Source organism: Osmerus mordax, chromosome 19 (assembly GCF_038355195.1).
Source record: "Osmerus mordax isolate fOsmMor3 chromosome 19, fOsmMor3.pri, whole genome shotgun sequence".
NCBI classification, from domain to species: Eukaryota; Metazoa; Chordata; class Actinopteri; order Osmeriformes; family Osmeridae; genus Osmerus; species Osmerus mordax.
In genome coordinates this window covers 12,773,337-12,789,666 of record NC_090068.1, presented here as the reverse complement: position 1 = coordinate 12,789,666, position 16,330 = coordinate 12,773,337, and the positions used below count along the sequence as shown (strand labels likewise).

Below are 16,330 nucleotides of genomic sequence, written 5' to 3'. Positions count from 1 at the left end.
TTTCTGAAGAACAGTCAGGGTCAAGGTCAGACGCCAGGTCAGAAGGGAATGAACATGGTCAAACTGGCCCAAAGAAATCGACAAAAACTCAAGAGTTACAAAATGGATGTTCAGTTCTGCAGATGATCTAGCTAATGTCTGTGCTACGTCAGACCAGTAATGGGCCAGTGTGCTTCTTAACCTATGGGTATTAGCCGCTCGTAAGCCAGGGACATTATTAGCCAGCAAGGATAGCCGTGTTACTGTAGATATATGGCCTCTCCTAAGCAGGGCCGGCCTGACCCAATAAACAAACTAAACATTTGTTTAGGGCCCCGCGATTGGTTCGGGGGCCCCCCCAAAAAAAAAATTGTAAAAAAATGTTTACACATTTTTTTTTGGGCTAATTTTTTGTTTAGGGCCCCCAAATCCCTAGGGCTGGCCCTGAGTAGAAGCTAGCTCTAAATACACCACTAACTCACCAAATACCTTTTGTAATTCTTCTCATTTATTAGGCCTACAAATGGTCACGTCATTCTGCTGTCGTCGTAACAGCTCAATTGGATCCAGTGTTGAACATTGTTCTTAGTTTCAGCGTTCAGAATCTGGACTGTCGCCACTAGATGGCTGTCATCTAAATCCAGATGTATTCCTGCTTTGATTCTGAGAAGAAATGAAGTGCTTCATAGGGGTGATGAAGGTTATGATGACCGAAAGGTGAACCTAAGAGGGTGGCTTAATTGGGGGAAAGTGATAGAGGCATCAAGCCAGATTTATCTCTACGTAATTTGGCACTACACATAGCATGGCTTATGACACCCCCACCCCCAAGCAGCTAATCAGCTTGAGACACGCATGTCCCTGGAGCCTGGTCCTGTCCCTGGAGCCTGGTCCTGTCCCTGGAGCCTGGTCCTGTCCCTGGAGCCTGGTCCTGTCCCTGGAGCCTGGTCCTGTCCCTGGAGCCTGGACCAGATCCAGATCCAGGACCTGTCTATTCTAGGGCTAGGTCCAGTCTAGTCCAGGGACAGGACCAGATCCAGGGACAGGTCCAATCTAGTCCAGATCCAGGGACAGGTACAATCTAGTCCAGATCCAGTACCAGATCCAGGGACAGGACCAGTCTAGTCCAGGGCTAGGTCCAGGCTCCAGGGACAGGACCAGTCTAGTCCAGGGCTAGGTCCAGGCTCCAGGGACAGGACCAGTCTAGTCCAGGGCTAGGTCCAGGCTCCAGGGACAGGACCAGTCTAGTCCAGGGCTAGGTCCAGGGCCCAGTGATGACCCACAGGCCCCCTGGATTGGTGAGGAATCCCCAACCTGCTCTGTGAGCACAGCGTCTGCACCAGGGGCTTCCCAGCACACTGAGAGCCTGTCTAAAGGTCTTATGGTGAAGCAGCACACTGGTAGTAAAGGTCAAACAGGAAATGGTATTGTGTACTTCCAGGTCATCACGCCCTTGTGACAGATGTGTTCCATGCGCTGAGAGCTTGGCAGGGTTGTTGTTTCCAGTAATGGGAGCTGTCCTCCACTACTCAAAACACTTCAGATGTGAGAGACAGTTCCTTAAATTGGCGTTGTCCATTAGATTAGACTCAGGTCCAGTTCTAGGTCTTCGGTAGTTCAATAATAGTTGGTTATTCTGTCGTCAGTGATCCAAGATAACCCCCTCTCTGTGTTCCTCTCTCTCCTGTCATGTCCCACACTGGCTGTTCCATGGACGCAGTGATGGCTGGTAATTTGGTGGTTACTTTGTCCGCGCTGGGATAGCCACCTTCCCCACCCTCTCTCCCTCCACGCTCCCCACCCTCCCCCTCCCCTCGCCTGCATCCGAGAGAGCTCCAGAGAACGTCTGAGGTAAAATGGCAGCTCACAAAGACGCCAGCTTCCTGCTCCAGCTGTCTCACCATCCTCGGTGGCAGCCGTGCCCTGAGAGCAGGGAGAGGAAGAGACTCAGGAGGAAGTCACCACCTGCGGAGGACAGCTCTGTGCCTGATGCTGCCGCGTCATCATCCCCGGTGTTCAGGTCGAAAAAATGGTGGGGCAACTGGCTGATGTTGCCCCTGGTCATGGCCACATACCTACCCTGCGAGGCCTGGGCGACGACCTTCAAGGTAGCCATAGTCGGACCCTGGACATGTGACCCATTGTTCTCCAAAGCCCTCCCTGACCTTGCGGCTCGCCTTGCCACCAGTCGCATCAACAAAGACCCGTACATCAGCAAAGGCTACTGGTACGACTACACGCTCATCAACGAGGACTGCCAGTCTCCCCGCGCTCTGGCCCGCTTCGCCGAGCTGGAAGGTTACGGCTCGGCGTTCCTGGGCCCAGCCAACCCGGCCTACTGCTCCTCCGCGGCGCTGTTCGCCAAGAACTGGAACAAAGGACTCCTCTCTTGGGGCTGTCTGAAAGCCAACATGGAGGAGGGTCCTTACCCGACCTTCCTGCGACCTCTGCCGCTGTCGTCCCGCGTGCTGTTCTCCGTGCTGCGCTTCTTCCGCTGGGCTCACGTGGCGATCGTGACGGCGGAGGGCGACCTGTGGGAGGCCACGGGGAACGAGCTCGCCGACTCGCTGCGCGCTCTCGGCCTGCCCGTCAACACCGTGGTAACCATGGAGATGGACAAGGAGGGGCCCCAGAGGGCCCTGTCCAAGGTGCGGGACGCAGACCGCGTCAGAGGTGCGTGTGTGTCAACGCCCCAACTGAATCTGTTATCATTCGTTTGTTCCTCCTTTGCCTGAGCATTCTATAACATCCACTCTCTGCCTCCCCCTTCTCCACTCGCCCTCCCCCCGTCCAGTGGTCATCATGTGCATGCACTCTGTCCTGATTGGTGGAGACGCCCAGTACCAGCTGCTAACCACCGCCATGGACATGCGCATGATCGACCGCGGCTACGTCTTCATCCCCTACGACACACTCCTGTACGCCCTGCCCTACCGCGACACGTCCTACCCCGTCCTGGCCAACGACACCAAGTTGCGGAAGGCCTATGACGGCGTCCTCACCATCACCATGGATCAGGGAGAGCGCAACTTCTACGAGGCCTTCAGAGACGCGCAGGACTCATATGAGATCCGCACCAGCACCCCCCCAGAGCAGGTGAGCTCCCTAACCCAGGTACCCCATCCATGCAGGTAACCCTAACCCCATCCATGCAGGTACCTTAAGCAGGTCTCACTTGTGTATACTGTAGGCAAGTAATCCAAGATGGAGGGTGTGTAATACTACTAATACAGCAGGCAAACCTCAGAAAGCAGTGACCAGTGACTGACCACAGTCTCATCCGCCCTTCATTGTCCCCTCTGTACCCCGCCCTGCCCCGCCCCCACAGGTGTCTCCGTTCTTCGGTACCATCTACAACATGCTCTACTTCCTGGCCATGTCTGTGGAGCAGGCGCGTCTCTCTGACGGCCGCTGGGTGACCGGAGACGTCCTGGTCAAGAGCGAGGGGGGCTTCGACTTCGAGGGCTTCAACCAGCCGCTGATCTCGGGCAGCGACGGGGAGGGGATGCAGGGTCGCTACGTGGTTCTGGACACCAACGGGTTCACCTCCAGCCTCTCCGCCACCCATACCCTGGAGGCTTCACACACCTACGGCAAATACGGAAACCTGAAGTATAAAGGGCAGTCGATCCACTTTGCCGGCAGCACGCCGTACACTGACTCCGGGTGTTGGTTCAGCTCGTACTTTGCCTGCAGTGGAGGTGAGTGATCCGGCTGTTTGGCGCGTGGTTTGGTGAAGCAGAGGATGGGTGTATGCATCCATATCATCCATCCATCCAGGGAGCTCAGATGGCTGAGCGGTTAGGGAATCTGGCTATTAATCATAAGGTTGCCGGTTCGATTTCCGGCCGTGCAAAATGACGTTGTGTCCTTGGGCAAGGCACTTCACCCTACTTGCCTCGGGGGGAATGTCCCTGTACTTACTGTAAAAGCGTCTGCTAAATGACTAAAATGTAAATGTATCCATCCTTCCATCAAGGCCTGTGTTGTAACCCAGTGTCAATCCCCCCCTTCTCCCCCCCCTCTCCTCCCCCCAACCCCTCCTCCTCCCTTCCCCCTGACAGGGATGGATGGAGCTACTCTCTTCTTCATGTTCATGCTCTGCATCATGCTGGCCGCTGGAGGAGCAGCTGCCTTCCTTCATTTCAGGTGGGCTGACGTTCAGCACACACGTTCACGCAAACCGACGGCGCAGGGGGTATTTGAACCTGCAACCTCAAACACTTTAGTCCTAGTGTATTCCCCTGATCCAAACCCCTGGTCTATATCCTGATCCAAACCCCTGGTATATACCTCTGATCTGTACCCGTCCCCTTGATGTATGCCCTGTGTCCCCCCAGGAAGAGTGGCCGGGTGGGGTTCAGTTTTGGCGGCGACAGCAGCATGGGAGCAGGGAGAGGGAACCTGAAGATGGTTCTGAGTCTCGACGACCTGATCTTCATCAACACTCAGCTCAGCAGACAGGTGAGCCCGACGGCCATTCCCCAGCTCCTTCCTGTGTGTCGTCGACGCTGTCTCGCTGATCTTTGTCCACACTGTGAGCTTTGCTCCAGGAGATTATCGGCTCTAAGACCACCCTCCTCTCCTTCCTTCCCTCCCTCCCTCCCTCCCTCCCCCACCCCCCTCCCTGAGCAGAAGCTGAACGAGGAAAGCATGATAAAGAGTCAGCTGGACATGAAGGCCTCTCGCTTCTCTGTGTCTGGTCGGAGTTACTTTGCCTCCACGCCCGAGAGCTCCAACGTGGCCGTCTATGAGGTGGGTCTGCCTGGAACACATCGGGGTTGTTGATGATGTCATCACAGTGCAGGAGTCATCACAGCACATGTGTTCACAAATGCCCTAACCCCAACCCCAACTCTAACCATGACCCTAACACTAACCCTGATGGAAGCAAACAAACAACAAAAGCTTTGTTCATTTCAGGAATGGTTTTAAGGTCCTTTTTTGTGTTTGGTGTTCCTAAACCTTGGGATTGCGTCCAGTGGCCTGTGCAGATAATCCATGTCAGGGTTTACATGTTTCCAGGGTGACTGGGTCTGGCTTAAGAGATGCCCCAATGGAAATGCTGTGTCATCTGTCAAAGAGAAGACTAAGACTATCTTCAACATTGTGAGTGAACTCATAGTCCTTGGGAGACGGGGACTGAATGAAGGAGGGAGTCAGATGGCTGAGCGGTGAGGGAGTCGAACTAGTAATCTGAAGGTTGCCAGTTCGATTCCCGGCCGTGTCAAATGACGTTGTGTCCTTGGGCAAGGCACTTCACCCTACTTGCCTCGGGGGAATGTCCCTGTACTTACTGTAAGTCGCTCTGGATAAGAGCGTCTGCTAAATGACTAAATGTAAATGTAAATGTAAGGAGCTGTGGAAGTTCGATTCACCCCAGAGTCTCACTCCTGTCCTCCCTCTTGTCTTTCCTGTTCCTCTCTCCCTCAATCTGTCCCTCCATCCACCTGTCTCTCCATCCACCTGTCTCTCCCTCAATCTGTCTCTCCATCCACCTGTCTCTCCCTCAATCTGTCCCTCCATCCACCTGTCTCTCCATCCCTCCACCCCTCCTCCAGCTCAGGGACATGCGTCATGAGAACCTGAACCTGTTCCTGGGTCTGTTCCTGGACTGTGGCATCTTTGGCATCGTGACGGAGCACTGCACCCGGGGCAGTCTGGAGGACCTGCTCAGCAACGAGGAGATGCGTCTGGACTGGATGTTTAAGTCTTCCTTACTCATGGACCTTATCAGGGTGAGGAAGATGGAAGATTTACTCTGTGGATGATTTAATACAGTAATCTAATATATACTGTTAGGATAAATATATATATACACAGTAAATGTATATGTGTATATGTATATAATAGTGTTCTCTCTTCCTCTCCCTCTCTCTCTCTACTCTCTCTCCCTCTCTCCTCTCTTCCTCTCTCTCTCCTTTCCTCTCCCTCTCTCCTCTCTTCCTCTCTCTCTCCTTTCCTCTCCCTCTCTCCTCTCTCCCTCTCTCCTCTCTTCCCCTCTCTCTCCTTTCCTCTCCCTCTCTCCTCTCTTCCTCTCTCTCCTTTCCTCTCCCTCTCTCCTCTCTCCCTCTCTCCTCTCTCCCTCTCCCCATTGGCCTTGTAGGGGATGAAGTACCTGCACTATCGGGACATCATCCACGGACGCCTTAAGTCCCGTAACTGTGTGGTGGACGGCCGCTTCGTCCTGAAGGTGACTGACTACGGCTTCAACCAGGTGATGGACAGCCAAGACATCGGGGAGGAGGAGCAGCGGCCGGAAGGTAGGAATCATCTCCGACACGATCGTCTATGAATGTTAATAAGGGCTTCACAGATGCCCACATGCCAGCACCTGGAGTAGACATGTCTTTGGTGATAACGTTCTGGTCTCCTCACGTCTCCACGTGTCCTCTTCTCTTATTTGTGTGTGCGTGTGTGTGTGTGTGTGTGTGTGTGTGCAGACCAGCTGTGGACCGCTCCAGAGCTGCTGAGAGACAGCAAGCTGAACAGGAAGGGGAGCTTCTCAGGAGATGTTTACAGTTACGCCATCATCATGCAGGAAGTCATCTCCCGCAGCTCCCCCTTCTGTATGCTGGACATGCCTCCCAAGGGTGAGGCTGGGGCTGGGGCTGGGGTTTAAGGCTGCACATTTGTGTGCATACGTTTGTGTGTGTGTGTTGACGTGGGTTCATGTGTGTGTTGACGTGTGTATATTGACGTGTGTGTGTTGACAGAGATCATCAACAAGGTGAGGTCCCCTCCTCCCCTGTGTCGGCCCTCTGTGTCGCTGGACCAGGCCCCGCTGGACATGATCCAGATCATGAAGCAGTGCTGGAGCGAGGAGCCCGACCGCAGGCCAACCTTCGAGGAGATCTTCAAACGGGTACCGCCAGTCACTCCCTTACTAACACAGACAGAACAGTCAAATAGAGTAAAGTATAGTAGAGTATAGTAGAGTACACTTTGTTGAAAGTGCAACTCTTCCTCCTGCTGAAAGTTTCATTCCTCCTGCTGTTACAACAAACCTGTATCTAGCCACTGTAGCTAGCTCAGCCAGGCATCTCTAGTCATGCCTGCTTGTGTGTGCATGCAGGTCAAGAACTTGACCAAAGGGAAGAAGACCAACATCATCGACTCGATGCTGCGCATGCTGGAGCAGTACTCCACCAACCTGGAGGACCTGATCCGGGAGAGGACAGAGGAGCTGGAGGTGGAGAGACAGAAGACCGACCAACTGCTGGCCCAGATGCTGCCCAAGTACGGACCCTCAAACTGACCTGACACCTGCCTGCCTCTGTCCCTCTCTCTCTGTCTGCCTGCCTGCCTCTCTCTCTCTCTGTCAGCCTGCCTCTCTCTCTCTCTCTGTCTGTCGGCCTGCCTCTCTCTCTCTGTCTGCCTGCCTTTCTCTCTCTGCCTGCCTCTCTCTCTCTGTCAGCCTGCCTCTCTCTCTCTCTCTGTCTGACTGCCTCTCTCTGTCTGCCTGCCTCTCTCTCTCTGTCTGTCTGTCTGCCTCTGTCCCTCTCTCTCTCTGTTTCTCTGTCTCTGTCTCTGTCTTTCTCTCTCTCTCTCTCTCTGCCTGCCTCGGTCCCTCTGTCTTCAGATTACTGAATGTATCCATAGCAGTGTTGTGGTATGTCGCTTTGGATAAAATCACCTGAGAAAAGAGGTTTTATTAGTATTCATTATTAAAATTTGTATTTATTTACTGAAATAATGCAGGACTCTTCTGATCCTTTATCTTCTGCTTAACCTTCTATATCGACTACTAGTATCTTGCGTAGGATAGAAACGTCTGCCACATGAATTCAAGGTTTTGTGTTAAACTGCCACATCCTGTCTCAGTGTCCAGCTGATTTCCTGTCTGTGCTCCGCAGGTCTGTGGCCCAGGCCCTGAAGACGGGCCAGCCTGTGGAACCGGAGCACTTTGCCGTGGTAACCCTGTACTTCAGCGACATCATGGGGTTCACCACCATCTCTGCCCTCAGTGAGCCCATTGAGGTGGTGGACCTGCTCAACGACCTCTACTCGCTCTTCGATGCCATTATCGGACTGCATGATGTCTACAAAGTGAGAGTCCATGAACCGAGCTGTTGCTTGTCTGTTCAGGACAGATCGTCTGTCGATGTGGAGTGCTGAGTGTGTCGTGATGTGCGTGTATGCCCACCTAACCGTGTGTGTGTGTGTGTAGGTGGAGACTATAGGAGACGCCTACATGGTGGCGTCTGGAGTTCCCAACCGCAACGAGAACCGCCACGCTGCGGAGATGTGCAACATGTCTCTGGACATCCTGCACTGCATAGGGGCCTTCAGGATGAGGCACATGCCCGACGTGAAGGTCAAGATCCGCATCGGCCTCCACTCTGGTGAGGAGCACTCTCTCGCTCGGGTCTTCAAATTCAGTACTTCAATCACACTCAACAGAAACAAACCAGAACAGAAACACACGACTCACACATTTACATTTAGTCATTTAGCAGACGCTTTTATCCAGAGCGACTTACAGTAAGTACAGGGACATTCCCCCCGAGGAAAGTAGGGTGAAGTGCCTTGCCCAAGGACACAACGTAATTTTGCATGGCTGGGAATCGAACCAACAACCTTCTGATTAACAACCCGACTCTCTAACCGCTCAGCCATCTGACCCCCACAAACAAACTATCTAGCAGCTCCCTGAAAAGTGGAATGTTTTCATTCCGGTTTCCTGACCTAGAACTCTTTGGAGCACAGGACAAACGTCAAAGGAAATGACGTCCCCGGCCACTAGACCTAAAAGGGTTATTTTAACCTGATCCCTCGTCTGGAACATATTCTTAGAACCGTGAAACGTCATCCACTTAGCCTCTGCCATCCTATTAGGCCGTGCGTAACTCTGATGGCCTTACTCCTGGCTAACATCGTTTGGGACAGTTGTCCTCGTGGTTCTGGGTCCTTGTTCGTAACAGTGCCACATGAATTCTCTCTGAGCTGAGAGAAACCTGCTCCAGAATTTCACCCTTCCCTACTAAGCTATTCTGATGTTTTATCCACTTGTGTCCACAAATGAAATGATGAGGTGTAATCCCATGTCATCACATTCGAGTGTGGACGGGTGCGTGTGTGTGTGTGAATGCGTGACTGTGTATATATAAGATGTGTGTGTCTTTATCTATATATGTGTGTGTATATAAATGTATATATGTGTGTGTGTGTGTGACCAACAGGCCCTGTGGTAGCAGGAGTGGTGGGGCTGACCATGCCTCGGTACTGCCTGTTTGGAGACACCGTCAACACTGCCTCTCGAATGGAATCCACCAGCTTGCGTGAGTACTCCTGTTCGTGTTCCCCCCCAAAACCCTGAGTCCTAGCGCCGAGCTGCAGAGGGCAGCAGCATTGTGTTGGAAGAGCATGCAACAAGAGGCTCAAGGAGATTTACTGTGAGCGGTCCTCAGTAATCCTTTAAGACTATCAGCTGAATTAGTGGATGAATTCAAGGTTCAATGAAAACGTCCTCTCTGACTGAGAGCTGGGGTTAGAGTCAGAGGCAGGATGGAGGCGCTTGCTGTCGTGTTGGTGGTTAGCCAAATCAAATACACAGCCCTCATGCTTAAGCTTGACGAGACATTTTAATGGCGTGTATTTCTTGAGGCGATAAATGCAGAACTTACGTGTCGACATAATTTTATATCAGTATTACAAAAGGTTAATTTCTTTGATTTCAAGATTGGATTTCCACATAATTATTTGTGTATGAGAGTTATCTATAGCAGCTGGTTAGACCCAGTTATACTCTACTCCCATCTGCTGGCCAGGAAGGTAAACTGCAGCAGCAATACAGCTGGTGTTCAAACAAAACCATGTTCCCAGGCTTTTTTGGAACCTGAGTTCTTCTTAGAGAGCTGGTTTATACCAGAATTCTAAGAACATTAGAGGACTCAAAATGTGGTCAAGGATTTTCTTACACCCAAACACAGGCTTACAATCCAGAGGGAACACTCTGCCCCTGTCATTCTAGAATCGGGAACATCCATGTTCCGATTACAGCGCTGTAGTATATTTACATTTAGTCATTTAGCAGACGCTCTTATCCAGAACGACTTACAGTAAGTACAGGGACATTCCCCCCCGAGGCAAGTAGGGTGAAGTGCCTTGCCCAAGGACACAACGTCATTTTTGCACAGCCGGGAATCGAACCGGTAACCTTTGGATTACTAGCCCAACTCCCTAACCGCTCAGCCATCTGACCCCCAGTCAGATGGCTGGTGCCTAGTACAGGTGCCTTTGACAGGATGTCTTGAACACAAGATACGTTCTAACAAAAAATTCAGTTCTTTGGCTTCGGACTTATTTTGGGACAAACGGTAACCACAACGACAGTGATAACAGCTTGCGTTTAGCACTTGGGACTCCGTACTCTTCCAATCTCATCACATCAATGTTGAAACAAAGAAAGTCTGGTCGTGGATTACAGAGTGCATTTGCAGGGCTTGTGTGTGAGTGTGGCTAATGCTGTCCTGTTGTCTGTTCAGCTTACAGGATCCACGTCAACAAAAGCACAGTAGATATCCTGACCGTCCTGAACCAGGGATACAAGATAGACAACAGAGGATTGACAGAACTGAAGGTAACCTCACACACACACACAACCCCCACCCCCCCATACACACATAACTCCCCCTTCCACACACATCCTCATAACTAAAACAAGGGTGTGGTCATTCATAATTCATGTGTTTCTAATTGGAGTGCTTCATCTCTCCTTGTCTCCTGTCTCCAGGGGAAAGGGGTGGAGAACACGTTTTGGCTGGTCGGCAAGGAAGGGTACCTCAAACCCCTCCCGGTCCCACCTGACCTAACGCCCGGGTAAGACCTCACACACACCTGAGGACAGGTGTTTTGTTACACTGTACCCTCTGGTTGAGCTGTTATCATTATTCACTGTACCTGGTAATCCTGGTCCCTGTTTTCCTCACAGGGCGAGCAATCATGGCATCTGTGTGGAGGAGATTCCTGCCGACAGGAGACAGAAGTTCCTGGATCGGCAGAAGAAGATGGGCTAGAATCCGGTAAATTATTTTTTCCAAATATCTTCGAACAGTTATGACGTATTTTACCAAACTCACACGTTTTACCCTAGTACACAAATGTTTTAGCAGTATTTTGACATTAAACAGCTGCCTACATCAACATTAGTTCAGGAGATCCCTCAATACAGAAAGTAAAAGTGAGTTTAAATGATAAATGACAGTTGGCCTATAACAGGAATTATTGGCTTCCACTGCCCACAGCTATCACCTCCATCCACCAGGGGAAGTTTGAAGTCAGCCAACACAGATATGGACACTCTGGAGAGTTGCTGTGGAGGAGGAGGAGGAGTGTGTGTGCACCAGGCCAGTCCTACACACACTCGGATCAGCAGGTTGTGCCCAAACAAGCCAAAGTTGGACAGACACTGTCATCAACACATCACATATGGTGCGCTGAGCAAGGATGAGTTAAAACGAGAGTTTGTGATGAGAAGCATAAACAGGACTACCACGAGGGAGAACTTCTCCAAAGCAGAATAGTTAGAAAAGACCAACATGCTTTGATGTGCTAGAGAATCAACCTTCTCCAAACCACCATTGGAAACCTATGGAATCTTGCTGAAGTCATCTTTAAACAAAGGTTTTATCACGTGTTAAATTACTGTAATGTACTAATCTCTACTGTCTCTCTTGCTTTGTAGAATTATTTGAGTGATTTCATGACAAGCATCCCGAGGGTGTCATGCATTCCTTTTCAGTCAGGCAGATGAGTTTTAGCTCCTATGCACATCCCAACTCTCATAGTGACTGGTAGATTACCACAGACACACAAGGTAGAATATATTTAATTCCTTACAGGTCTGAGATAGGCTTGTATTATTCTGGTTGATAGAAATTCTTCCTTTTCTATAACCATGATGTTACCATAATTCAGGCCTTTGATTTATTCAATGAGAACTGAGAAATGTTGACCCCTCCCCTTGACAACAAATGCCACTGTGTAGTCATTGACAGTAGTCTGTCAATTAGTTAAGAGATTAAAATATATTTTTAGGTTAAACAGATGAGTTGAAGGCTACAACCACTGTTGCCATCAGAAGCTCCAGGAAAGGAACAGTAAAATATCACATATCATCTCTCAAAAAATAAGGCTATCATTGTTTTATTGTGCTATTCCAGGTACGTCTTTATAGACTTGTTGATTTTTACCTCAGTAACTCTTCTTTTTAAAATTATCATCTGTATATTGGTCATAACATGAAACAACAATCTCTTTTCTAAAAACTAAAATATGAGATGAATGAGTGATAATTGACAAGATAATCATAACTGCCACACCATAAGGAATATTTCAATTATTCGACTCAAATACGCCACATCCATGACATTCAGAAGCTATTTTCAACACATTTCTAAAACACATTTCTAAAAGCAGAAGCACAGAATATTACAGTAAAAAAAGTCCTATTTTTCGTGGATTATCCCATTATTGTCAAGGAACTGCTCCATAGAAGAAAAGTTATAAGGAACTATTTGATTACTGTTGTTCATCTGATTGACTGTAAATATAGGGTAAATGGACCCAGATAGCCAAGTTTAAATGGAATAGAGCAAACTTTGCAGTGTTCAATCTGAAATGTGGACTCATTGTTTGTCCTCGTGTAAATAAACTAGTTTTAGAGATGTACTTTATGTCCATGTCTTTGTATTACTACATTATCTAAAAGGTAAAACTGCCTAAATCCAGTTGTTTGGTTCTGCAGTGACACCGCACTGTCTTTCGACCCAAATGACACACTGGATGGGATAGAACATCAAATCAAACTGTATTTGTTTAGCACGTTTTACTAGCAATGTAAACTTAAAACTGATAAAACAAAACAACATTAATGTGAGATTTCCTTTATTTGTATTAACCGTAACAAAGTCAACACATTTTCCCCAGGTAATATATATCTCAAGTCTACTTTTTTTTAAAATAAAATCTGATTTCCCCAGTCTCAGTCCTCCTCCTCCCCAGTCTCAGTCCTCCTCCCCAGTCTCAGTCCTCCTCCTCCTCCTCCTCCCCAGTCTCAGTCCTCCTCCCCAGTCTCAGTCCTCCTCCTCCTCCTCCCCAGTCTCAGTCCTCCTCCCCAGTCTCAGTCCTCCTCCTCCTCCTCCCCAGTCTCAGTCCTCCTCCCCAGTCTCAGTCCTCCTCCTCCTCCTCCTCCCCAGTCTCAGTCCTCCTCCTCCTCCTCCTCCCCAGTCTCAGTCCTCCTCCCCAGTCTCAGTCCTCCTCCTCCTCCTCCCCAGTCTCAGTCCTCCTCCCCAGTCTCAGTCCTCCTCCTCCTCCTCCTCCCCAGTCTCAGTCCTCCTCCTCCTTCTCCTCCTCCCCAGTCTCAGTCCTCCTCCCCAGTCTCAGTCCTCCTCCTCCTCCTCCCCAGTCTCAGTCCTCCTCCTCCTTCTCCTCCCCAGTCTCAGTCCTCCTCCTCCTCCTCCTCCCCAGTCTCAGTCCTCCTCCTCCTTCTCCTCCTCCCCAGTCTCAGTCCTCCTCCCCAGTCTCAGTCCTCCTCCTCCTCCTCCCCAGTCTCAGTCGTCCTCCTCCTCCTCCTCCTCCCCAGTCTCAGTCCTCCTCCTCCTTCTCCTCCCCAGTCTCAGTCCTCCTCCCCAGTCTCAGTCCTCCTCCTCCTCCCCAGTCTCAGTCCTCCTCCCCAGTCTCAGTCCTCCTCCCCAGTCTCAGTCCTCCTCCCCAGTCTCAGTCCTCCTCCTCCTCCTCCCCAGTCTCAGTCCTCCTCCCCAGTCTCAGTCCTCCTCCTCCTCCTCCCCAGTCTCAGTCCTCCTCCTCCTTCTCCTCCCCAGTCTCAGTCCTCCTCCTCCTCCCCAGTCTCAGTCCTCCTCCTCCTTCTCCTCCTCCCCAGTCTCAGTCCTCCTCCCCAGTCTCAGTCCTCCTCCTCCTCCTCCTCCTCCCCAGTCTCAGTCGTCCTCCTCCCCAGTCTCAGTCGTCCTCCTCCCCAGTCTCAGTCGTCCTCCTCCCCAGTCTCAGTCGTCCTCCTCCTCCTCCTCCCCGTCCAGGCCCTCTGCCTCCTCCTGGGCGGCCTTCTGGTCCTCCAGAGCTGCCTTCAGTGCCTGCTCCTCCTCCAGGCTGGGGTCCTGGGCCTCCGTGATCTCCGGCCCGCTGGGGTACTCGCGCTGGGGCGCGGGGGGCCCGGTTGGGGTGTAGCCATCCCCAGCGAACTTCACCCCCCAACCAATGTAGATGTTCTCGAATTTCCTACACGGATAACAAGAACAGAATAATATTTATCTTCAAACTGGGATGTTGTCTAACCCAGACGTTTGGCACTTTTGACTCAGGTCAGATCGATCGCGACGAGAAATCCCATCTTACTTGCCACTCGCGTACGAATATGCTCCTGGCCACAGGTTGGAGCGCAGCACAGCAACAGCGAACTGAGAAATAAGGTGTGAAGACATCCTGGAACTCCAGGGAGGAGTGTCCAACACCTCTGCAACAAACACAACGTCAGCACTTTATCGGAGCAGAACGCAGGAGGGGGGGGGGCTTGGAGGCCTGTAGAGAAGGGGGGTGGGGGTCTCACCTATGTCCTCAGTGAGAGGAGTGAGGAGGGGGGGCCCCACTTCTGGCTCTGGCTCGTCAGGCTCCTCCTCCTTCTCCTCCTCTCCTTCCTCCTCAAAGTCTTCCTCCGGCTTCTCCACCTGGTTCACCCACACACAGCGACCCTGCAGAGGGGGACTGCCAGTCAGCGTCCGAGCTGCCATGACTGTGATGGAGCCGTGACTGTGATGGAGCCGTGACTGTGATGGAGCCGTTACGTGGATGGCAGTGAGGACACGGGATGCAAACCCACACATCGTAGAGCGTTACCTGTTGTAAGATGTGCTGGACGTGATGCACCCAGGCAGACAGAGATTCGGCCATCTCGTGAACAGGTATTCCCTCGAAGTCGGGGTTCTCCTCGTAGCCGTCGCGAGCACCCTCCTCCTCCTCCTCACCTTCCTCCTCTCCGAACTGGTAGAAGCCCAGGGGACTGACGTGTGAGCCGGCTGAGATGCGAGCTATCTGGGCCCTTAAGTAGTTGGCCTCGTTGCCCGGGAACGGTGGGTAGCTGACGACGGGGGCATCCAGTCTGCCTGTGAAGAACTTGCGTATGTGACGTGCAGCCGTCACCTGGGCTGGAGTCACAGCCGGCAGCTTCACCCAGGGAAGGCCCGGCTCTGTGCATACAAAGTAGCTGTACTTGTTAGCTCCTGTGCGGTTTTCCTCTTTTGGCACCACCGGTGGAGGCTTGTAGGTAGAGCGAGGGAGAGGGTCTGCCTAAAGGGAAACAGATCGCTGCGGGTTTTAAGAAACGTGAAGTACAGCAAAAACACAGGCCTCTGATTATCATCGTCATCATGGAGGACAGTAAGGAAACAGCTCTTTTATTCTCTTTATCGTCTTGTTCTACTCACCACATCTACCACTTCAGTGTCCTCCTCCTCCTCCCGAGCCTCTCTCTTCTCCTCCTCCTCCACCACCACCTCCTCCACCACCTCCTCCTCTTCCTCCTCCCCCTCTCGGTACTCGCCTTCAGCCACTATATAATTACTGTCCGTTCCCAGAATCTTGCCCCAAAAACGGCAGCGATGCAGAGGTTGCGTGTCCACCAGGTGTTTGAGTGCTAGGAATATTCTGTGCATCTCCTCTCTGCCCAGACCAACTCCAGCTTGCTCTAGGAAAAAGGCAAGCTCTCCTACGTTGGGAAGGGGTGTGTCAACCTGATAACACAGGGGGGAAAGCACATTTTGATTGACTCGATCCACAGGATATTGTTTATTTAGGCTAGATGTATCTTGTCGAAGTTTTGAAAACTCACCAGTTCCTCCTCCTGGTCACCCTCATCCCCGCCACCCCGAGAGAACAGCAATCTCTGCTTCTCAGCCAACAGCTGGGTAGCGGGGATGAAAGCCACATCTCGCAATGTGCTCTGCGTTTCAGGAAGAATTCCCCGCTTCACCTCACGACTCATATCTTCAAAGATGTCGACCACATTTTCTGGACGTTCATCCATCACCTTGGTTAGTAACCGTGCCAAGTGGTCGTAGCTGGAAAGTGAAGTTCGAATCAACTCTAACTCCACACGCATAGTCGATGCTTGACAATCCAAATTACAACCACCACTTAATACTCACAGATTGATGTTACTTTTAGTGCTGTTCTTCAGCAAAAAAGCCTTGAAGTTGACCGTCATTTCTTCTGTTTGGTTGGTCGGCGCAGGCTCCGGAGACGCCATCTCTATGATTTATCAAACGTTACTTTGCTCTGGCAATGCTGCTAAGTTGTTAGAGTAGCCACACACAATTCGCCAAAGGTCGTATTTAACCAC

The 16,330-nt window shown here is 51.2% G+C and overlaps 2 protein-coding genes across 2 annotated transcripts; one reads left to right on the top strand and one right to left on the bottom strand.

Annotated features, from left to right (window-relative positions):
- The first annotated feature begins 1,835 nt into the window (after window positions 1–1,835).
- Window positions 1,836–10,997, top strand: gucy2d (guanylate cyclase 2D, retinal). The gene is made up of 18 exons (XM_067257053.1): window positions 1,836–2,652; window positions 2,774–3,075; window positions 3,308–3,680; window positions 4,044–4,128; window positions 4,320–4,443; window positions 4,615–4,734; window positions 5,005–5,088; window positions 5,541–5,717; window positions 6,086–6,242; window positions 6,423–6,572; window positions 6,696–6,844; window positions 7,055–7,218; window positions 7,836–8,028; window positions 8,150–8,324; window positions 9,162–9,260; window positions 10,467–10,561; window positions 10,715–10,800; window positions 10,913–10,997. The coding sequence occupies exons 1-18, from the start codon at window positions 1,836–1,838 to the stop codon at window positions 10,995–10,997; spliced, it is 3,435 nt and encodes a 1,144-aa protein (XP_067113154.1).
- A 2,985-nt stretch (window positions 10,998–13,982) lies between these two features.
- On the bottom strand, window positions 13,983–16,237 carry rsph4a (radial spoke head component 4A). Its single transcript, XM_067257642.1, has 7 exons — window positions 16,137–16,237; window positions 15,821–16,049; window positions 15,417–15,722; window positions 14,830–15,279; window positions 14,543–14,684; window positions 14,332–14,449; window positions 13,983–14,214 (listed from the first exon to the last, which is right to left on the bottom strand). The coding sequence occupies exons 1-7, from the start codon at window positions 16,235–16,237 to the stop codon at window positions 13,983–13,985; spliced, it is 1,578 nt and encodes a 525-aa protein (XP_067113743.1).
- Window positions 16,238–16,330: the final 93 nt, after the last annotated feature.